Source organism: Heptranchias perlo, chromosome 1 (genome assembly GCF_035084215.1).
Source record: "Heptranchias perlo isolate sHepPer1 chromosome 1, sHepPer1.hap1, whole genome shotgun sequence".
NCBI classification, from domain to species: Eukaryota; Metazoa; Chordata; class Chondrichthyes; order Hexanchiformes; family Hexanchidae; genus Heptranchias; species Heptranchias perlo.
Genome location: NC_090325.1, coordinates 183,600,290 through 183,625,086, shown reverse-complemented (window position 1 = coordinate 183,625,086; position 24,797 = coordinate 183,600,290). Strand labels below are relative to the sequence as shown.

General features: G+C 44.0%; 2 protein-coding genes across 7 annotated transcripts in view; both read right to left on the bottom strand.

Annotated features, from left to right (window-relative positions):
* LOC137328868 (myosin light chain 5-like) overlaps positions 1-24,797 on the bottom strand; it is a 283,582-nt gene that overhangs the window by 106,758 nt on the left and 152,027 nt on the right. The gene's annotated exons all lie outside the window — the stretch shown is intronic.
* Positions 1-24,797, bottom strand: part of LOC137304173 (homeodomain-only protein-like) — a 95,673-nt gene that overhangs the window by 4,147 nt on the left and 66,729 nt on the right. For 2 of the 6 annotated variants that reach the window (XM_067972721.1, XM_067972795.1), the window contains one exon: positions 1,162-1,365. In XM_067972721.1, the coding sequence (XP_067828822.1) occupies positions 1,162-1,365 (204 nt within the window). The other 4 variants (XM_067972852.1, XM_067973000.1, XM_067973072.1 and 1 more) reach the window with 4 other exon arrangements.

The following is a 24,797-nucleotide window of genomic DNA, read 5'->3' as shown; positions in this document are numbered from 1 at the left end:
TAATTGGGGTGTCCACATTTTTAAAAAAATCCTCATGGGCCACGGAGCCTCTGGGGCCCCCTATAGGGGTAATTCAGAGATCCGGCACACCCATCTTGGGAAACGACAGGTACGCAACCTGCGATTTTCTCTCCATTAACATAGGAACATATTAAAAATTAATGGATGGACTATTATGGGCTGGATACCCACAAGTTCCTCAGATGTGCTCCCTGTGAGCAACACTCCCCACTGGTAGTGGTGAAATCCACATTCCTGTTCATTTGTATAAACCTCGAGTAGCTCATCCCAACAGCTCTTGGTGTTCAGATGATTTAGCCACCGATAAAGCAGCAGCTCTTTCCAAAACTAAAAGGGCCACAACCTTCAAACAGGGCAAACCCAACGAAGAAGAAATAAAAGCACAAATAGAGTTCTTCGGGCCTTGTGAGCCATAGGCGATAGTTTTATATTATCACCAGTAAAGGTTTTAAGAATGCCAGTTGACAGGGGACAAGGAAAATACTAATTACATTATAGAGTCAGTCTTTTGAAGCCCCGCTCCCGGCATGGAGTCTTGCTCGATGGGAGCTCCGAACGGACAACTGGGCTCCACTGATCTACACTCCTATTAAGCGAGACTAGGGTTGCCAACTCTGTTTCCCACCGCTCTACCTGGTCATACAGTCTCTTCCCCCCCCCCCCAATCCATCTCCAATATTTTAAAAATTAAATCAAAAAAAGTGTTCAAAGAAAACGGAATTTTGTTTTTAAAAAATATCCCTGGGTATTTTTCTCTTGGGTTGTTGGCAGCAATGTCCAAGAGATGAATCTTTAATTCCTGGAGACTCCAGGACAAGCCTGCAGGGTTGGCAAGTCCAAACGAGACTCAATTTACATAATATATTATCTAAGGACCAAGAATTAATCACAATTAAATATAAATCGTTAGACTGGCCTGACCTAGAAACTATTTAACATGCCTGAGTTGATTCAATGCGCTGGAAAGGTTGGATGACCTGAAGGTTTTGTTGACATAAATCTGAATCAATATTTATGTTCAGCATCTCAGAAATGGAGTCAAGTGTGTGGGCCCCACAGCTCCCTAGGGGACTCAATAGGCACCCCGGAGGTGCCGTTCTGTTGGGAGCCGGCTCTCGGGCTGTGTGCTGTTTCACCTACCGCTGTCTCCTGCTCTGACAGACCGCATTCCGCCGCAACCAGCATCAGAGACGACTCGTCTGGCTGTTTCCTTCGGGCGAAGTTATCTTCCAAGAGCTGGATCTGATCGTCTTTCAGTTGCAAAGTTCCCAAGGAGCCGGATCTGCGAACAGACGAACCCCCCGCGCCGCTCTGCGACATGGTGCTGGATTCCGGGAGGATCTTCTGCGAGCAGAGAAAAAGTTAGGCTGTGATGAGCCTTCATTATTTAATGAGTCTGAAACTCAATGCCAGCCCATAAAAACACTGGCTGTAAAGTCTCTATGTTAACAATTATCACACCCCGGCCAAATAGTTTGTGCCATGCATCTGTTAAGAGAGGCTGGAGCTGTCCCTCGACCCAAGCAAGGACTGCCAGAGACTTATTTACAATTACACAGCAAAATATTAAATTACATCCTACCTGGTTCCGCCGTTTAATTCTGCAGTTACCTAAACAGAGTAGAGTAGCCTACAAACGTGCACAGTACGGGAGGCGAACACGTCATCTGTTGTTTATATCCCTAATGGTATGGAAACAAGGTAATTGATGGTGTTCCCTTACCCAAACGTTACATCCACAAAAAAAAACTGCCTTCACTTGATGTTGCTAGGCTCGGTGCAAAGCAGCAGTGAAAAATTGGAACCCACGAGTTTCCTGAATTAATTCCCAGATCTCTCTGGTTACCATGCAGAGTGATTGTTCGCTGCAGACTTTCAATTCAAAACTGAAAGTAGGGAGAGAGAGAGAGAGAGATACCAAGTGAAAGCACAGCACAGCATTGCAGGTAGTGAATCAGAGTGAACTCAGGTATATGAGGTATTGGGCCTGACCCAGAAACAAATGACACAGGATCAAATACCAATTCATTAGGACATTGTTTTCCTCCAGTGGTAGGGAAAATGATAGCTAACCTGATAAAGTAAAGAAAGAATTTGCATTTATATGGCGTCTTTCACGACCTCAGGACACTCCAAGGCGCTTTACAGCCAATGAAGTACTTTTGAAGTGTAGGCACCGCTGTAAAGTAAAAGCCCAGGCATTGTTTTATCTTGTATTTTGAGTTATTGAAAGAAAATGTTTCCAAATTCTACTGATTTTTTTCATCTTTTAAAAAAAAATCCCCTCATTTAAATTTCTTTTTCCCATTTCCAGCTGTCTTGCTCGGCCCATTATCCCCAGGTTTGGATGTTTAGAAAGCAAGCTCACCCAGAATTTCCAACACAGTTAAATAATTAGAAATAGGTTTTCCATTGACACAAATGGAAGCGTACTATTTGAAAAAGGAACAAAAAATATAAGAATGGACCTTAGAAATGCCTGAAATGCTGGAAAAATCTGCAGGTCTCCTAAAGGCCCTGTTGCCCGCAGATTTCCTCCCCACCAGGTTTCTATGAACCTGCTGGACAGTCATCATCCAGCACACCCACAGACTGCAAAATAGACCGGTGCCCTCCCCTTTTCTACATAAGCAAATTAAATTCCTGCCTGCTTCAGATGGGAGCATTGAACGTCGAACACAAGCCCCACCAGAAAATGGAGCTTGGACCTAAATGAGTGCAAATCCAATGGGGCTGATTTCTGTTGGATTTCCTACCATTGGGCTGGTAGCAAGAAGAAAAATGGCCCCATTATGATTGGTGTGCCCAGTATTGTGGTTAGTCAGGCATTCACATATCTTTGTCATTGGGCCTGCTGTCCCAGCTTCCTTCAGGAATAGGAGCCTCCACCTATCTCAGTGAGATACCTTCACCCCTCTCTGCAGATGCCAGAAGGTGGCCACAGAACATCTCTGGTGCAGCATGACCTGCATGGCATCACTCTGTTGGTCCTCCTCTTCCTCAAAATACCTCAAAAAGGGGGACTCCCAATGGGAAACTCACTGCTGCTAGTAATAATGATGAGGGAAATACAAACATTAGGATGACTGGCACAAAAGCTCATGAGAACCTAAATGCCAGCAGAAAAGAAAGAAAAATGGTTAAGCAATGACTGACAAACACCTTAACATTATTATGTCCTTTCCGTGACATTACCTGGCAACCCTGGACAATCCATCCATTTCAAATGGGCAATTTAGTGATTGGACGTGCTGCATGCTGAAACATTGGGAAATGGTGTGCAGGATGTTCCTGTCCCAAATTAATATGTAAATAAAGCTCCTGCCTGTTTCAGGCAAACACATCTTAAGCCCACCGACATGTGATGCAAAGTGGGCAGAGATCAGGCATAATCCCTCGCTGCCAAATGGGAACACACAACTCTCAAATTCGCCAATCCCCATCAGAAAATACTTCCTACTGTGTCTTGACTCTGTGAATGCCTTTATGTAACTGGCAGTTAAACAATGTACAACAGTGGCTTGATTGAGTGCCCTCAGCACCCCCTCCCTCCGTATGGGAAATCAGTTTGCCCTCACTCGGTATTTCCTTTTGATGATTGACTGAGAGCAGGAACTCATACTGTGGTGTTCACAGACTCTGTCTCTTAATGATGCACTAAGTTGGGTACATCAGCAGACCAACCAGCACTACCGGCCACCTTCTAGTGATAGTGTTTTAAGTTTTCAACTGAGTCACTCAGGCACTTCTAATGCCAGCAGCTAATAAAATGAATAGTGTCAAACAGCCTGAAGAGGTCTATGAAAAGTGCTTGGGGGTAGATCTTGACTTTGTACGATAGGTGCTAGCGAATTGGCAGCCCCTTTTATATCTCTACTGATTTTTATTTTAATTGAATTCAATGGAAATAAAAATGGGGAGAGGTGTAAAATGGGATGCCGACTCGCTATTGCCTGTGTTCCACTATCGCACAAAGTCAAGATCTACCACCATATGTCTTAATACCAGACTAATGAACATTTGTATCTTTAAATGTTACCTCAAACAAGAAAAAGAAATGTATTTCAATAAAGTCCGCCTGTTATTTTCTGTTTAATATGCAGCTTTGAAAAGTTCATCAAAAATATCCAGTGTCTGATATTCCTCTTTTATTGAAGAGCCTGTTTCTGATGAGAATTACAAACTACCGGAACCTATGGTGTTGAAACATCAACTTTCTGAGAATCCAATTTGGTTAGCAAATGAAAACCTACGAGACAAACACGAAGCTCCAGCAGTAATGATCATTCAGTGCTTCTCAAATAGCTAACGAGCCACTTAACTGGTGTAAATGCTGTGGATTGTGAAGTGTTTGTGGAAATTGGCTGAAAACAAGCGAGCACATCCCACTTTACCATTGAGGCCCTGCACATCATGCTGGCTAATGGTGTTATGGAGAAACGCAAGCAGATGTTTGCTGATGGAGGATGGCCCCCAAATCTACAGAGGTGCCAACAAATGTACCAATACCTCTCTAATAGAGTGAGCTCAGTATGAACTATTTGGAGCATTTGGCTGGAGGTCCCAAAGACAGTGTAAAATTTAAAGAAGGCATGAATATTATTGTAATCTAGCAGCATTTGCTAGATGTGGTCATGAAAGGAAGTAATAATTGTTAAAAATATGTATAAAAAATGTTGTGTTGACACAAACAAATCTTAGTACATAAACACGTCCATTGTGTATGAGGAAGTAACAGTTGCTTCATTTGCAAGGGAGAGTCCAGAAGGTGTTGAAACAGTGTAGATTGCAGAGAACTACTGGTATGTACCGTATTAATCATATCTTCTGCGATTGACGTGATATTTTACAACAATGTGCCCATACACACTGTGCACAAGTACAAATCGGTGCATGTAATGACAATGCTGTACCAAATGGATACGTGTGTTAACGTATCATAATGCTCTCATTAAAACATATAGGATTCTGAGAGGTCTTGACAGAGTAGATGCTGTGTGGCTGTTTCCCCTGGCTGAAGAGTCTAGAACTAGGGGGCATAGTCTCAGGATAAGGGGTTGGCCACTTAGAACTGAGATGAGGAGAAATTTCTTCACTCAGGGTTGTTAATCTTTGGAATTCTCTACCCCAGAGGTCTGTGGATGCTCAGTCGTCGAGTACATTCGAGACTGAGATCGATAGATTTTTGGACTCTAAGGGAATCAAGGGATATAGGGATCAGGTAGGAAAGTGGAACTGAGGTTGAAGATCAGCCATGATCTTAATGAATGGCGGAGCAGGCTTGAGGGGCCGTATGGCCTACTCCTGCTCCTGTTTCTTATGTTCTTATGTTCTGGAGAAATAATCTGCTGTATGTCATATGCCTCCCAATCGCTCTGCGCCCTTGGTCCATACACTGATTTAATATACCTTCCAATTGCTGCTACTCTTGTGCTCTCATGTCTATTTCACTTCATTCTATCACTATGGTGATACTTTGTTGCATAGACTAGGCTTGTATTCCCTTGAGTATAGAAGATTAAGGGGTGATCCTGTTGAGGTGTTTAAGATGATTATCTTACGCCCTACTCCTGCTCCTATTTCTTATGTTAAAGAATTTGAAAGGGTAGATAGGGAGAAACTATTTCCTCTGGTGGGGGAATTCAGAACAAGGGGGCATAACCTTAAAATTAGAGCTATGCCTTTCAGGCATCTTGTCAGGAAGCACTTCTTCACACAAAGGGTAGTGGAAATCTGGAATTCTCTCCCCCAAAAAGCTGTTGAGGCTGGGAGTCTATTGAAAATTTAAAAACTAAAAATAGATTTTTGTTAGGTAAGGTTATTAAGGGATATGTAACCATGGCGGGTTAATGAAGTTAAGGTACAGATCAGCCATGATCTAATTAAGTGGCGGAACAGACTCGAGCGGCTGAATGGCCTACTCCTGTTCCTTTGTTCCTACAATGAAATCTTTCCCATCATTAAGTTCACTAACTCCACCTCTTACCATCCTGCTAAGGAAAACTGCACAAGTTCACTATTAAGGACCTTAGCAGGGCCGAAACAGACAAAAATTGTCCGTTTCACTAACTTCTCGCTACCTTTTTTAACTTCCTTTTAGAGGAGAAGGAATGCTGATGAACTGTCCATTGGCACTTTCTACTGACATGAGTGCTGCTCACTCACATTTACTTTTTTTGTTAAGATTAATGAAGCCAGGAATGTTAAACCACAAAGCTTTTTACTTTGGGTTTAAAAAATGGCTTGTAGGATCCTGTTTTGGGAAAGCAAACTCTGTGCATCACTCTTCCATTTTTACTATTTGTTTATACAGAGGGAGGTTAGAATGTGGAATTCTTTGCTACAAACTCTTGTTGAAACACATTCCATATGACCTTTCAAAAGGGAATTAGAAAACTGCTTTAAAAAGAATAATATCAAAGGATGTGGATAGTGAGCAGGAGAGTGGGATTAGAGCAGATAGCTGATCATCCATTTCCATGATTGACCCAATGATCTGTTTTTGTGCTGGATCATTCTATGATTCTATGTTTCAGGATCCATTCTCTAGAGGCTTGCCGGGCTATACTGTTGCTATGGAAACCCCAGAAGGAAAATGTGCAGGTACCATCTCCCCACATATACTTGAAGAAGCTGACTTTTCCCAATGGCAGAATCATCGACCCACATTGATGTGGGTCTACAATGCCACCTTTTCCTGGCACATGGGCTTGTTTTCATTATAGATTGCAGCTGACCGAGGGACACCCAAACCTCTGCAGTTGGCTGCACTGCTGCTGTGTAAAAGCACCTCTGGAGAATTAGAAAAAAAACTACTAGCGGCTGATTAAATATAAAACACATAAAACAAGATCTAAGACTTATATCACAAGCTTCTGTTAGACTTGCTCATTCTTTGAAGGATTGTATTACTCGTTCAGCTGAATTGATCTGCTGCCAGCAGTGTTGTAATGGACCAGTCTTTGCATAAAGCTTCTGGCATGTGAGGAACGAACAGTCATTAGCAACGTTAGATCATTCGCTTTTCCCAGGGCACGCTTTCAAGAAACAATGAATGTTTATAAAAATTAAAGCCTTTGTACTTACCACTACTAGATAACGCTTGAAAAATCTGTCGAGTTAAAAACTGTGTCTCCGTGTCTGACTGCTAGACTCAGAATGTAAATGCTCGAGCTGCTGATGGCAGCAGAGAAATGCAAATTCTGAAAATCTAGATAAGTTGCTACGTGGAAAAACCTGCAGTACAGGGTAGGTGTGGTACATGTCACCAATAGAAAATAGCTGGAAAATTTAATAGCTTAAAAGACACCTTTCTTTCAGCAGCTGGGGTAGGGTGGCAATCTGATGCTATTGGGTGCCGAAATGTCATCAAAAGTGGTGGTAATTTTTAAACTGGTTGCACTGGTTGGACAACAGCAAACTTGGCAACTGCTGTGACTCTGGAGCCATCATTGTGGCAACATCAGGGAGCTTTTTCATGGCTACAGGTGCAACTGCATTGGAATAAAGAAAGAACTTGCATTTATCTAGCGCCTTGCATGACCTCAGGACATCCTAAAGCACTTTACAGCCAATGAAGTACAGTCACTGTTGTAATTGCAGCCAATTTGCACACAGCAAACTCCCACAAACCAAATCATCTGTTTTAGCGATATTGGCCAGGATCCTGGGGAGGGAGAATTCCTTTGCTCTTCTTCGAATAGTGCCATGGGATCTTTCATGTCTAACTGAGAGGGCAGATGGGGCCTTGGTTTAACTTCCCATCTGAAAGACAGCACCTCTGGTGGTTCTGCAATGAAGTGTCAACCTAGCTTATGTGCTCAAGTCTCTGGAGCAGGGTTTGATCCCACAATGAATGGGAAGACCCTAGGCAAGACAAAGGGTCAGAGGGATCTTGGTGTGCAAGTTCACAGATCCCTGAAGGCGGCGGAACAGGTAGATAAGGTGGTAAAGAAGGCATATGGGATACTTGCCTTTATTAGCCGAGGCATAGAATATAAGAGCAAGGAGGTTATGATGGAGCTGTATAAAACACTGGTTAGGCCACAGCTGGAGTACTGTGTGCAGTTCTGGTCGCCGCACTACAGGAAGGATGTGATCGCTTTGGAGAGGGTGCAGAGGAGATTCACCAGGATGTTACCAGGGCTGGAGCGCTTCAGCTATGAAGAGAGACTGGGAAGATTGGGTTTGTTTTCCTTGGAGCAGAGGAGGCTGAGGGGGGACATGATTGAGGTGTACAAAATTATGAGGGGCACAGATAGGATGGATACTAAGGAGCTTTTTCCCTTCGTTGAGGGTTCTATAACAAGGGGGCATAGATTCAAGGTAAAAGGCGGGAGGTTTAGAGGGGATTTGAGAAAGAACTTTTTCACCCAGAGGGTGGTTGGAGTCTGGAACTCACTGCCTGAGAGGGTTGTGGAGGCAGGAACCCTCACAACATTCTAGAAGCATTTGGATGAGCACTTGAAATGCCATAGCATACAAGGCTACGGACCAAATGCTGGAATATGGGATTAGATTAGACTGGGCTTGATGGCCGGCGCGGACACGATGGGCCGAAGGGCCTCTATCCGTGCTGTATAACTCTATGACTCTAACCTTCTGACTCAGAGGTGACAGTGCTACCACTAAGCCAAGGCTGATACTTACAAGGTGGGTGTGAATCTACAGCAGCCCACAGTTAAGAAGGTGCCGAAGACCAGTCAGTGTTTTCTCTTCCATGGAAGCACAGACTGCAGCTCTGGTGGAAAGATGGAAGAATGTGGACAAGATGTGCCCTGTAAACTGGCTTTGAGACCTTGGTGTCCAGAATGCACTGTCTTCCAAGGCTTTCAGGATCTGATAGCTGCCTTTAGACTGTCCATGCCACTGATCAGAGGGTGCACAGATCCTAGGTCCATTGGAATGGCGGTGGCTGAGGTGACCTACAGGAGGCTGCCATTTCTCAGGACAACAGCACATGCCGAGCCTCTAGCCTTCCCCCTCAGCTCACTATGCCAGTGGCACACAGAAGGGGACACGAGGCTGCCCAGGCAATAGCTCCAGAGATGCACTCAACAGTGGCTTCTTCCCAGGAACAAGCTGTCATGACAGGAGGGTCACACCAGTCCCTTGAGGAACAACCAGCCACCTCTCACAATATCAGGTTTCACTAAGAGATGCACTAGAATAGGAGAAAGAAGAGTATGTTTAGTCACGTAGGGGAAGCAAAATGTATTTGGGAATCGGAAGTACAATTTCAAAATTTGCAGAAGGCACCAAATTCGGGGGCGTGATTAATATAAAGTAAGAATGCATCAAAATGCAAGAGGACATTAATAAACTTGCAGAATGGGTGTGAAATTGGCAAATGAATTTCAACACACATAAGTGTGAGGTGGTGCATTTTGGTAGGAAGAAAAAGGAGGCCACATCCTGCTTGGATAATAAGAGTCTAAATGGGATAGAAGAGCAAAGAGATTTAGGGGTACAAATACGTAAATCACTAAAAGTAACGATGCAGGATAATAAGACCTTAAAAAAGGCAAACCAAGCACTAGCGTTCATTTCTAGAAGGATAGAATTGAAAAGCAAAGAAGTTATGTTAAATTTGTATAGATGTAAGGAATCTTACAACATCAGGTAATCGTCCAACAGTTTTATTTGAAAATCACAAGCTTTCGGAGATTATCTCCTTCGTCAGGTGAGTGAGTGAAAGGTTCTCAAATCGCATATCTTATATTAGGCTGGGACACGATCACACCATTCAAAGGTGTCGTTGGTGTTCAGATAGGTTAGCCACGGAAAACAGTACATCCCAGTATACTGAATACACAATGGGTCAGATTACAAAGCCAGAGAGAGAAAGAGACCCGAAAGGCAGAGAGAGAGAGAATGTCCAGTTGTATTAAAAACAGATAACTTTTTTTTCCCTGCTGGTGGGGTTACGTGTGGCGTGACATGAACCCAAGATCCCAGTTGAGGCCGTCCTCATGGGTGCGGAACTCAGTACCCACGGACCAGGAACACTTCTCACCACGATGGACGTCTCGGCACTCTACACCAGTATCCCCCACGATGACGGCATCGCTGCGACAGCCTCAGTACTCAACACCAACAACAGCCAATCTCCAGACGCCATCCTACAACTCATCCGCTTCATCCTGGATCACAATGTCTTCACCTTCGATAACCAGTTCTTTACCCAAACACACGGGACAGCCATGGGGACCAAATTCACACCCCAATACGCCAACATTTTCATGCACAAGTTCGAGCAGGATTTCTTCACTGCACAGGACCTCCAACCAACGCTATACGCCAGATACATCGATGACATTTTCTTCCTATGGACCCACGGCAAAGAATCACTGAAGAGACTACACGATAACATCAACAAGTTCCATCCCACCATCAAACTCACCATGGACTACTCCTCAGAATCGGTTTCTTTCTTGGACACACAAATCTCCATCAAAGACAGGCACCTCGGCACCTCAATCTACCGCAAGCCCACGGACAACCTCACGATGCTCCATTTTTCCAGCTTCCACCCCAACCACGTCAAAGAGGCCATCCCCTATGGACAGGCCCTGCGAATACACAGGATCTGCTCAGATGAGGAGGAACACGATGGACACCTACAGACGCTGAAAGACGCCCTCGTAAGAACGGGATATGACGCTCGACTTGTCGATCGACAGTTCCGACGGGCCACAGCGAAGAATCGCATAGACCTCCTCAGAAGACAAACACGGGACGCAACCAACAGAGTACCCTTCGTCGTCCAGTACTTCCCCGGAGCGGAGAAACTACACCATGTTCTCCGCAGCCTTCAACATGTCATCGATGACAACGAACACCTCACTAAGGCCATTCCCACGCCTCCACTACTCGCCTTCAAACAGCCACCCAACCTCAAACAGACCATCGTTCGCAGCAAATTACCCAGCTTTCAGGAGAACAGCGTCCACAAGACCACACAACCCCGCCACGGCAACCTCTGCAAGACATGCCAGATCATCGACACAGATACCACCATCACACGAGAGGACACCACCCACCAGGTACATGGTTCATACTCCTGTGACTCGGCCAACATTGTCTACCTCATACATTGCAGGAAAGGATGCCCCGGAGCATGGTACATTGGCGAGACCACGCAGACACTACGACAACGGATGAACGGACACCGCGCAACAATCGCCAGACAGGAGGGTTCCCTCCCAGTCGGGGAACACTTTAGCAGTCAAGGACATTCAGCCACCGATCTTCGGGTAAGTGTCCTCCAAGGTGGCCTTCGAGACACATGACAACGCAAAATCGTCGAGCAGAAATTGATGGCCAAGTTCCGCACCCATGAGGACGGCCTCAACCGGGATCTTGGGTTCATGTCATGCTACACGTAACCCCACCAGCAGGAAAAACAAAGTTATCTGTTTTTAATACAAATGGACATTCTCTCTCTCTCTCTCTCTCTCTGCCTTTCGGGTCTCTTTCTCTCTCTGGTTTTGTAATCTGACCCATTGTGTATTCAGTATACTGGGATGTACTGTTTTCCGTGGCTAACCTGTCTGAACACCAACGACACCTTTGATTGGTGTGATCGTGTCCCAGCCTAATATAAGATATGCGATTTGAGAACCTTTCACTCACTCACCTGACGAAGGAGATAATCTCCGAAAGCTTGTGATTTTCAAATAAAATTGTTGGACTATAACCTGGTGTTGTAAGATTCCTTACATTTGTCCACCCCAGTCCATCACCGGCATCTCCACATCAAATTTGTATAGAACCTTAGTTAGATCACACTTGGAGTATTGTGTACAGTTCTGGTCTCCATGTTACTGAAAGGATATAGAGGCATTGGAGAGGGTGCAAAAAAGATTCACAAGAATGTTACCAGAACTGAGAGAATATACTTATCAGGAAAAGCTGAACAGGCTGGGGCTATCTCTCTAGAAAAGAGAAGGCTGAGGGGTGACCTAATAGATATCTTTAAGATAATGATAGGGTTTGATTGGGTAGACGTGGAGAAAATGTTTCCGCTTGTGGAGGAATCCAAAACTAGAGGTCATAAATATAAAATAGTCGCTGATAAATCCAGTAGGGAATTCAGGAGAAACTTCTTTGTCCAAAGAGTGGTCTGAAGGTGGAACGCGCTACCACAAAGAGTAGTTGAGGCAAATAACATAGATGCATTTAAGGGGAAGCTAAATAAGCACATGAGGGAGAAAGGAATAGAAGGAAATGCTGATCGGGTTAGATGAAGTAGGGAGGGAGAAGCTCTTTAGGGAGCATAAACGCCGGCATAGACCAGTTGGGCTGAATGGCCTGTTTCTGTGCTGTAATTTTGATATAAATCGATGTGAATAAAGGGCTTATGTTGAGTTTATTGTATTGATGAACAATGTGCAGTTATGTTGAACTTTGTTATTCATGGATATTATAGCCATACAGGAAAGGGTGCACTTATTCCATGCTGAATTATTCAATCAGATGACTAAAACTTGCATGGTCATGTAGGGACAAAGAGGTCTGATGTGGTGTGTTGTGATGTTCTAGGATGGGTACTGGATTGAGGGATGTTGCATTTATTTGAAGGTGGGGGAAAAAGAGTTATGTAAGTTGTGAGTAAAGTATTGTGTTAAACCCCTTGCAGCAGTCACGGAGGAGCCCTTGGAGTGACAATCGCCAGATGCTTTGTTCCACAATATTCTGCTTCCCTAGGAATGTCCATGTCCAGGGCTTTTTGGACTGCAAAGTTATGCAGGACAAATGATCATATTGCAGACCCCCTCCTGATCTGTCCTGGCAGTGAAAGCATCCGGTGAAGACATCAGTGACCCTCTCAATGACTATTCTAGCAGGGGCATGTACCTTGTGGTACTGCTTCTCTGCTGCTGTTCTTGGAACTCTTAGAGGGGTCATTATCCATGGCAGGGTGTGTGACTTATCCTAGTATATTAACTGTGATTTCTTCCTTGAAGAGCTCAGGGAGGGCAGAATTCCAGAGGATGAATGCATCATGGCAACTTCCTGCAAATCACGTGTTGATGTGAAGGATTCTTTGCCTCTGGTCATACACAATCTGGATATTCAGCAATTGGTAGCTCTTTCTTTTCAGGAAGTTGAGGCAGTTAACTTTAGGAACCCGCAAAACAATGGGAGTGCCATCTATTGCATCCTAGACCTTGGGAACTCGAGAAACTGCTAAAAACTGGATAGCCATATCTCGTTGCTGCCTTAATGTGATGCCAAACTGCAAGGATTCTCCAGCTCTCCTAAGATGTCCATTACTTGATGAATACATACCTGGATAAGCACCTGGATGATATTACACAGATGCCCCGTGATGCCCTGAAATGAACTATGGCATAAAAGTTGAGAGGTTGAAAAGTTCACAGCCACAGACAGAGCAGTGCAGCAGATGATCATGGCTACAGGTCTTCATACAGTAGCTGGCATAGCTCTCCTACTGCCTCTTTGGTGAAGTAGACTCTTCTAACACAGAGCTCCACATTAAGGTCTTCATAGGACCTGTGTATATTCTTTGGGAGGGGTAGTATCTTGAGGATCACATCCTCCTCAAATGCTGCCTCACTCTCCTTTCACTAGAGTTTAGAAGAATGAGAGGTGATCTCATCGTAACATATAAAATTCTAACAGGACTAGACAGACTCAATGCAGGGAGGATGTTCCCGATGGCTGGGGGAGTCCAGAACCAGGGGTCACAGTCTCAGGATACGGGGTATGCCATTTAGAACCGAGATGAGGAGAAATTTCTTCACTCAGATGGTGGTGAACCTGTGGAATTCTCTACCACAGAAGGCAGTGGAGGCCAAGTCATTAGATGTACTCAAGAAGGAGACAGATATATTTCTTAATGCTAAAGGGATCAAGGGATATGGGGAAAAAGCGTGAACAGGGTACTGAGTTAGACGATCAGCCATGATAATTTTGAATGGCGGAGCAGGCCCGAAGGGCCGAATGGCCTACTCTTGCTCCTATTTTCTATGTTTCTATGTTTCCATGCTCCTCCTGCTCCATTATAATGACAAACAAAAGACTCCCATACCTGGCCCTGAGAACCTCTCACTGCAGGTGGGGGCCTGAGGGCTGAGATTCCCATAGCCAGTCAAAGCCGAGTTCAGCACTGGTTAGGGGAAAAGCCAAACAAAACTTCCAAAAGCTCTTTCCCAGCTCCAGTAATCAGTTGTTAAACTTTCTGCACACTTCAGGCTCAAAAGTTCCTCCCTTTTGCCAGTTTCGGCTGACCCGAGCAACTGGTACACCTTATTAACTCCATGGTAGAAATTCTGCGGGGATTCTTCTGATCTCCTGCCATAACTTCGATGGAAAATAGGCGGCAAACCCAGAAAAACGGTGATGACGCCGTTTTTCCAGGGCTTCTGCGAATCTTCTGCTGAAGATACAGTGGACAATTGGGAAACTCTAACCCCTCCCCCAAACACCGTGGAAATTCCAGGCACCTGTTCTGTCACCCCTAGTACATTGCAAGTGTGATACCTAGAATTTCATTGCCCTAGTCCTCATATAAAATTATTTAAATTTGGGGACTTGATGGGGAGATCACAGAAAGGGACCAAGCTGCGATTGCAAATTTAGCTGCATCAAATACAGGGTGGAAAACCAGCGGAAATAGCTTCCTCCCCAATTTCCAGGCTAAAAACAATGAGCAATCTTTGGACCAATAATGGTGGGACTTTTATCTGAGGGTAATTCTAGGAACTTTTAGGGGTTGACAGCAAGACGAGTTATTCATATCATGCCAGCAACAAGCTGCAAAAAGCTTTCTTCAATAAGCAGCAAGGTGGTGACCCTATCTGCTGTGCCTTCTATTTATATTTAGAAATGATAAACCATTATTATTGTAGGTTCTCAGTAGAAATGCTGTTTGATCAGTGCATAAATATTTTAGTCTGTTTTTCCAAATTATGGTAAAAACAAGATGAATTTAAGAAACTTCTTTGAACTTAAGTTTCACATGAAATGTGTTCTGAATTTTTTGTTTCAGAAAGAAACTTTTTTCTGGCAGAGAAAACATGTTCTCTGCTTTGTTTATGCTTGTGAATTCCAAAACAATCACTATTTGCATAAAGATTTTATCCAGCTGCATTTGCTAAGGGAAAAATAATTATTTTCTAAATTCTTTCACTGAGATGTGCACCCCTCCCCTACTTTCACACCCTCATGAAAACAGTGTAAACTTTGTTTCATGAGGAAACTTTTGACAGGAAAAGCAAACCGGGGGTAAAATTTCCCTGGGGATCCTCCTGATGTGCCGCTGTAACTTTGGCTGAAAATTGTAGAAACGAGAAAAAGGCCAGAACACCGGGAGATTTCCCTGCCTCGCTTTGAACAAGTGCCATGGGACCTTTTACGTCTACCTGAAATAGGGTTGCCAACTCTGGTTGGGCGTATTCCTGGAGGTTTCATCACATGATCTCCCGTCTCCAACCACCCTGCCCCGGCCAAACAGCCTTTTTCTCCCCATCTCCAATATTTTTATAACTAAATGTTCAAAGAAAATGAAAAAAAAACACAATTTTTCTTAATGCCCCTATGATTTTTCTCCTGGTTTGCTCGCAACAGCGTCCAGGAAATTAATCTTTAATTCCTGGAGACTCCAGGACAGTCCTGAAGGGTTGGCAGCCCTGACTTGAATAGACAGTAGGGGCCTTAGTTCAATGTCTACTTTGAAGGACAAAACGTGCAACAATGCAGCACTCCCTTATTACTGCACTGGACTATCATCCTGGGCTAGGAACTTCAACCCTCACAGCCTTCTCACCCAGGGATGAGAGTGCTACTAATTTAGTTGCTAAGTCAGATGTCTTTTGCTTCCCTTTAAACTGATGCTATTCCCCGCTGCTGAAATATTTGAATATTACCATAATAGGCTTACTACTAGAGGGACAATAACTACAGCTGCTGTGTACAATTCTATTTTGAGACTGAGTCTGAGATATATCGGCAGAAGTGCAGGGTTTCCAGGCCTCAGTCCTCTGCTATCCTTAAACTATAATCCTCATAGATAGATCTGTGCTGCTATGATGTTCAGGATTTGTCTGTTTTACATGCTTCAATGGATTCGCAAAGCAGTGGAATGTTTAGCAGACTGTGGTTCCAGAATTTAATCCCATATTTGATGATCTCTGGGTTGAAGGCAGATTGAACATCAACTTTAGCTCGACGTTGACTTGGAATTTTAAATTACAACGAATTCTAGTGACTTTCTGATAACAGTGCATAATCTGTTTTCAAGTCAAATGTCTGTGCCATTGGAAACATAAGAAACAAGTGCTAAATAAAAGATTCCTTTGAATTGCTTGCCCTGTGCTGCTTTAATGGCTTTACAAAAAAAATGGTGTGCGTCACAATGTCAAGGAACTCTTCATGTGGAATTGACATCTTTAATTAGCGTCCAGTTTTGCCATTTCGTGGACATGAAACCCTATACTTTCACTATCAAAAAGAACAAAGTAGACAGTTTTGATTGAGGATGACATTGTAGAAACAAAGTAACTGGAAATGGCCTTCAGGATCAGCTGTGCAGCACTCTGCTTGGGAAACCCATTTTTGTCACTGCCAGTTGAAGGAGAGGCAACAGATTTCAGCTTCTTCTCATCAGGAAACTACCGAACTTGTGCTCTGATAGCAGAGTATTTTCAGCTCGAGGTACACATTTACTCTTAGGATCAGAATCAATTGACACTGGATCCGAAAACCTATGGGCTGGTGGTTTTGCCCATCAGTGCCCTCCAGCAATGGCCCTGCGGGAGATTGTGGGGTAAGTGGGAGGGCACCAAGTTCACATGGGGTCAGTGGGCTTCTCCAGTGCCTACCTGGCCCATACAGTCGAACAATATCCGGTGCCTGCCCGTCATACTCTTCCCCACCCCCGAGATCCTTGTGCCTCTCCCTTGGCCCTTAAGGGGCCAATCCCATTTTTAAAAAAATTACTTTTTCTTCAGCGGTCAAGTTTGCTTCCCTGGCCTGGGCCTTACCCCCAGTAGTTGGGCCAATTTGAGCCCATTTGGAGACTGAGGCTGTTCATGAGTTGCCAGCTTTGTGAGACTTTTTTTTGAAGCTGTTGGCCAGCTTTTGTTACTTTTCTGGGTTGCCGTGCATGGAATATTTGCAAGTGGCTCTCGAGTTGCTGCTGTTTGTGTCTGACTGTAAAATTAGTGCTGCAGTTGATTGGGAAAGTGTAAGGAAGTTGAGTGTGCTGCAGCAGGTGGTAGCATTGAGCATATCTCTTTTCACCTCACTTCTTGTAGAAATTTCTGGATATTTGCAAAGTACACCGATAAATCTTCAAAAAAATGAGCAAAACTTTGGCTGCTGCGATCCTAGCACTAAACCTGATGACGAGGGGGAGGGAGGGAATTCGCCCAGGACTCTTATTGTAACAGAGTTGTACTTTTTAACATTCTGTTAGTACTACGAACAAAATGAACATACAAAAAGATCGATAGGAAAAGACCGGTTGATCCATTGAGCCTGTCCCAAACAATCATGATGCAATTATGCATCACAACCCCCTGTGTTCCTTTCCACCACCGGTCATGTAATCTCCTGGGAGAGGCATAAAGATAGATAGAAAATCTCCAGGCCAATTCAGGGGAAGAAAATCTGGGAAATTCCTCTTCGTCTCCCTAAGGCAATCAAAATGAGTTCCAGAGATCACAGTAACCACAAAGTGCCTACCCAAAATCCCGTTTAACTTTTGTACACCGTAATGTTAGCCACAACAAGGAACTTGTCCAGCAACTTTTTGAACTGTTGCAGTGGATCCACCCTCATCACATGAGCCAGTAACTTATTTCAAGTGTTGGTAACCTTCTGCATAAAGAAAAGCCTCCTGATATCTAACCTAGTTCTATACTTGCAAAGTTTTTATGTATGACCCCTCGTTTTTTCTAACCTATCTAATTAAAATAGTCTGTCCACACAGACACAGTCCAGTGCCTTCATCATTTAAAAAATATTTCTACTAAATCACCCCAAAGTCCATGCTTTTCTAATGTAAAAAGGACCAACTCTCTACGTCTAGGCTGATAACTAAGAGCTTTTAATCCAGTGATAATCAGAGTTAGAAAGTCCTGGGTTCAAATCCCACTGCAGAGACTTGAACCCATAGTCTAAGCTGGAACCTCCGTGCAGTACTGAGGGAGTGCTGTATTGTCAGAGATGCCGTCTTTCGGATGAGATGTTAAACCGAGGCTCGGTCTCAGGTGGACGTAAAAGATCCCGTTGCATTTCCGACGCGATCGCATCGTAATTGGTGGTGATTAACGTGCTCTCCGGGTTTCATGCCCGGCAGCCAGCCTGATTGACAGGTTGGCTGCCGTCAGGAGCTGCAACGCCGAAGGAGGGAGAGAAAGAGAGCGAGACGTCGTCCGGCATTGGAACGGAAGATCCGGGGAGGTGGGGGAGTGGAAGATTGGGGGAGAGAGGGGAAGATTCGGGGGGGGGGGGGGTGGAGAGGGGAAGATCAGGGGGGGAGAGGGGAAGATTGGGCGGGAGAGGGGAAGATCGGAGAGGGAGACATTGGACATCGGAGAAGGGTGGAAAGGTAGGTTGATTTTGTGTTTTAACTTTGTGCAATGGTTTATTTATTTAGTTTCTTTTTGCCTGATCTGGCCCTTCACATCTGGTTTCACCAGGCGTGAATCAAAAGCTATGAGAAAGCTGCCCAGGTTGGTTAAAAATCGTTCTAACTACATACTAGTAAAGTGCCTTAAGTACCTCAATGAGGTACATTTGGCTCTTTAACTATCATCCCACTGGCTTTAATTGCCGGCGGGACTTCCAGATTCGGGACCCCCTCGCGCACACAGGTACGTCCACGGGGAACTCAGAAGTCGACGGGTAACCCGAACGGGATTTCCCCGATTTTCGGAGCCCCCGCCCCAATGCACCCACAATTTCCCGGGAAAATCGAGCCCAGAGTATCCTGTGTATATAAGTTGGTGTGTGCCTGTTGTGTTTTACAAAATAAATAATATTGTGTGTAATTTTCGACTGGTTGGTCATTAAAGCTTCTGAGCCAAGTATGTGTTTCTAATTATCTTCAAGCACTGCCCACCTGGGAACACAGCTGCAGAACTCACACAGCAGGAAGTTAAAATTAAGGTTAGCACTTTAACAAGGAACAGACGTGCCTCTTGACCGTACGAAACACCAAATGGTGGGTAATCAGGAAGTGCTGAATGAAAACAATCAAGGCTTACGATGAAGTAGGTGTGGTCCTGACTGGGAGGGCGGTATAGAACTTGAAACCTTGCTCCAAGAAGCAGCACTGGGAGAAAATAACAAAATGGCTGAGTACTATATTGATTCATAGAAGGGTTTGGGAGGTGGCCTAAAAATAATGTCACATCGACAGTAAGCAAAAGATGCCATTCAAGATTTTACAGTATATTAAAAATAAAGAGCTCGCCTCCTGCCTCCTGTGTTCACAGTCTCACTTTTAAAATCACCTGTATTCAGAATGCCTCACTGATAATGCCACAGTGGGAAGGCCATAGGTTTCATCCTGTATTCCTTGTCCGTTTCTGCGGGCTGTTGGACAGAGGGGCCGATAATATGTGCTTGGCCCGCAACACTGTCGGTGTCGGCACTGTGGAGTCGCTGCATGCAGTGGTGTTACTCATAATGTAACAGGAACACCAGGGGATGTCAGGCACCAGCAGCCAATAAAGGACTAACTTTCTACCATGGGAGGAAGGTCACTGGGGAGAGGGCAGAGGGGAGTGGCAGGCACTGGATAAGACGGACAGTAGTGCCGGGGACCAAGGTGACTGAGAATTTTGTTTATTTTCATCTAACGTGTCCTTCCCTTCAGTGCCCATTCCCACCCCCTGTATTGGGGCGTGGTGGGCATCCTGGGTGCATTTGCAGACCACTGCTTCCGATAATACGTTTTAACCCTCAGGCCTCTGAACCAAATCATTTTGGTACATCTGATGCCCACCAATGTATTGTCAACTCCATAGTACTGATTGGGATTTCTTCCTAGGCTTGCTATTATGCAGCTGGATTTGGTGGGGACAGAGAGTGAGCTGTACATTACAGCCTCGCTGGACAGTCAGCTCAATTTCAGTAAAAAAGTTCCTGACCAGGAAATTCTTGGATTGGCGACGTGTTAGTTTCTTAAAGGGGTCAAGTGGCTGATTTCTTGGTTATTAGAAGCTGATAACTGAGAATCCTGGCTCTGTTCTGAATGGTTCACTAAATGTCATGAATCGCAGCTATATTGGGGCTGCTGAAAGGAAGGTTGCACACTCATTGCCTTGCTTGACAAGTTCCTTCATTTAGGTACCTAATGGCTAACACCCCAAAACTCAACTCTTTCTCGTACCTGAGTGCATTTTCTCATCAGTGGAACAAATGGAACCATATCTTGTCAATAATAAAAATAGCACAGGTAAACATTAGAATAAATAGTAAACTCATTTGTTGATTGCACAGGTACAGTTTGAACAACTGCATTCATTCAATACAAACAGTTGTTCAAACTGTGCCTGTCTGATCAACAAATGAGTTTATTATTTATTCTAATGTTTACCTGTGCTTTTTATTATTGACAAGATATGGTTCCATTTGTTCCACTGATGAGAAAATGCACTCAGGTATGGGAAACCAGCTTTAAAACCAGCAGTTTGTTATCACTGTTGGGCCTGGAATTTCTGCATGATTTCCACCCAGGTGTCAGCTTAAGCTGGGCAGAATCGAGTGAAATAGTGCTAAAGATTGCGGCATTTTAAACTCTGCTGCAGCAATTAGTAAATTGAAGACATACAGTGACCAGCTGTCACTTGTAAGTGTCTTACCGTGTGATCTTCAGCCTCACTCTGAAGAGAATTCTTTATCCTTGCCTTTTATACGACGCCACCCTGCACCTTAAGGCCCCATTGGCTCTGTTCCTGTCACAAATCGATTACATTCATTATGCTGCTTGATTGCGCTAATTCATGGGAGATTTTATGTTCGGGCTTATGCTAATGAGTTTGCACGGAAACTTCAGCATAACTTCACCTCGGTAAAACCGCCACAATGTCCAGCGCATTCTGGGTGCATTTTGCCAATTGCGCCTCTAGGGCAAACTCCATGCCTTTATGGTTTTAATTGCCTTTTCATGATTGAGGTAGATGGTTCTGTACGATGTATTGATGTGTTGTCACAGAGACAATAGCACCAATTTCACCTGTAATGCCAGTGATTATAACGGAAGGAAAGTACTTGTATTTAGATAGCACCTTACCAACTCCTCAGCACATCCCAAAGTGCTTTAATACCAATGGTTTGCTTTTTGAAGTTCACTTACTCTTGTGTAGGAAAATATAGCAACCAAATTGCACACAGCAAGGTCCCACAGATAGCAAGTGAATGAATGACCAAATTAGCTGCTTTAAGTAGCGCTGGTTGAGAGAGGAATGTTGGTCAGGACACTAGGAAAAGTTCCTAAGCAAGTAACTGGGGTCTTGGTTTAATGTCTCACCTAAAAGGAAGCCTTTGTGACAATGCAGCAACCCTTAAGTATTGCACTACAGTACCAGTCTAGATTACTCCAAGTTCTGGAGTGAGGTATGAACCCATAAACTGCTGCCTCAGAAGGAAGAGTACCACCAACTGAGCCAAGCTGACACCTGTATAACTATTGTGTAAAAATACAAATACACTATGGCATTATGTTTTTGACCAATTATTACTGAGTAACATTTAATGTTGGATAAATTAATTAGAAAACAAATAAAATTCCTAACGTCCAATTTCAAAGCTGATGTTTTTAACTTTTGACTGTTAGGAATTGTAGATTTTAATGGCACCTGTAGATTTGACACAGCACCAAAATAACCATCTTACATCAAATACTCTAAGCATGTTCTTAACAGCTGCAACATTACTCTGATCAGTACTTTTTACATGTGAAAATAACTTGTGCAGGTGATCAGATAGGAGGAGACATTTACTAATTCTCTCTGCTTCTGGCCGAACAAAGTACCAAAGGGTTAAATTTCGACCCCTGAGGTATGCCCTGTGACCTGCCCTCCATCAAACCAATGAATGTTTAACTCAGGGCAATAAATAACTAAATAGAAACATACAAGTGTACAGTGCAGTTTGGCTGTTAATGTTCATTTTTTGGTAATGATCTAGTTAATAATTTTACAAAGTATAATTTTCCATTTGGACCTCAGAGATTACTTTCTTGATATGTTATCTGCAGAACCTGAACCTCACAGCATTGGGTTGACCTGGAATTGTTTGATTGCCTTTTTTCTCTAAGCATGTCTACATTTTTGCAGAGTTTGACCCTCTGGAGGCTTTTTATGCCTTCACAGCTATAGAAGTAAATGTTTTCGCATGCATCGTAAGTAGCTGGATGATTGGATCTTGTGCAGCATCCCCTAGAGCTATAGAAGGAGGCCATTCAGCTCATCATGCCTAATCCAGCTCTTTGCTGGAGTAATCCAAATCTAATCTCATTGCCCATTCTATCCTTTATTTCTAATATTCATCCACTTTTCCCTTAACAGGTGCAATGTTCTCTGCCTCGGCCACTCAATGTGACAAAGCATTCCATGTTCCAACAGCCTTCTGTTTAAAGACATTTTTGTCACAAGCCTCTTATGAGACACTTTATTGAATGCCCTCTGGAAATCCATAGAAACTACATCTACGGCATTCCCTTTATCTATCCCAGCTCAAGTTGGCCTGATACTGGTTCCACTTTTGCCTTTGTGAACAGGAGCAGTAAATAAATGAGATGTGACATCTTGTGAAGCCTTCTGCTTCTGTACCATTAATGTACTGTAAGAGTTCTACTGTCAGCCCTCGGGTGTTGAGATGCAGTTAATGATCACTGTGACCAGATGGAGCTGACACCCACTTGCGGAAATCACAGGAAATTAAGTAGCTTTGCTTTCCTTCTGGTGCTTTGAAATTGAGAATAAAATTACTCTATCTGCCTTCTTCATTTGCTGATAACTTGACATTGAAAAGGGGCAAGATTTCTGGGTGTTGTTTGGTGTCCCTTTGAATCTTGATTTGATCCCAGTCGTACTGCACCTCTAGGTTCATTCGTTTTTTGTGGGGCGTACTCCTTTCCATTTTCTACCTTATTTTATTCAGATCTCCCTGGGCTACACAAGTTCAGGTGAGTAATCTTCTCCCAGAGCTCCACATACACTACTCTTGAGCTAGATTCTAGGAGGTGTGTGGGAATAACAACTCTCTGCTTGTTTTCTATGTTAAGTAGAGTATCAGTATCTACTTGTCCTTGTCCCACATCAGTCTGACTGAGATCGGCAACTCAACAGAATGGTAAACAATAGGCACAAGCCCCACATCTTACTACTTCATAGGGCAACATGTTGGAGCTGCAAAGCCCTGTGATTTCACACTTAGGTTCTAATTGCTCAAGTTTCAAGTAACTGCTTTATGGGGCTGCTAATGCAGTCCCAATGCTGCATGCGCTTATAGCACAATGAGCTGCCCCCATGCAAAAATGTGAGACCAACTTTGCATACTATTGTAGCACTCCTGGTATACAGCATATGAAGCAAAGGGGCACCTTACCAGGTGTCAGCAGCTCTTAAAGGGCTGCTGATTGCCATAAAGCTGTACCATTGCTGACGATAGAAATGGTTAGAGCAAGACCAGAACAATAAACCCTTCCAAGATGTAACTTTAGATGCGTTGCTGAAAGAGGTGCGGGAGGGAAGGGTGGCTCTTTTAGACAGGAGTTGGACCCCCCCTTTGAAGTATAGTGTGAGTAGCCTAGACAGAGGTAGCAAAAGAATAATCACTGTCTCACCTGGGACCAAATCCTGGGAGTAGGTGAGGAAGAAACTTACTGATCTCTGAAAGGTCACCAATATACGTGTGCTCAACCTTTGTTTAATTTTACAGTGTTGCCTTGCAATGCATCATAACAGCACTTCACAGTTAGTTTGGCGGAGCATCACAGAGGGTGAATGCTTAGCACCCTGGCAGCTGTCCACCTACTTTCCAAATGCACAGCCATGCCCATGGTTTAGCACTGTACTCTGTATTGCTGCCATGTCAATGTGTTTGCCTTGTGACCTATGAAATGTGGCAGGGAACAAACAAAAAGCATACAGCCAACAAAAGTAACTATAATAAAAACAGAAAATGCTGGAAACACTCAGCAGGTCAGTAGCTGCACACTGAGCCAGCCATTTCATTGTTTATTTCATGGTGGCCTTGAACTTTTTAAAATTTGTTCATGGGATGTGGGCATTGCTGGCAAGGCCAGCATTTATTGCCCGTCCCTAATTGCCCTTGAGAAGGTGGTGGTGAGCTGCCTTCTTGAACCGTTGCAGTCCGTGTGGTGAAGGTTCTCCCACCAGTTTCACTAAGCCAGCTATTCACAGCTTCTTATCGGTGCACTTCACCTGCATACTGTACGTTCACAGGCTCACATAAGGAGGCTGATGGCTGGATCCTCTTCTGCTACTGCTTGAAGCAGGTTTCTCTTCACCTTACGTTGTTCCATAGCAATGCCCCTTTGCAGAGCACGGTTGTGTAAGGCACATCAGTTTGCAATCTTCTTGGAAATATGGGCTGGCCTGTACTGCAAGTTTCTTCTAATCCTGCCTTTCCTCGTGCGGAACCAGCAGATATAGAGGGATGTCCAGCGACATACTCATAGATTTTATTTAAGCAGAGCTCAATTACATTTCTATTGGCTGACATCGACAGACATCATACGGGGTACAGCTTTAAGAAGGTGTGAACAGCCG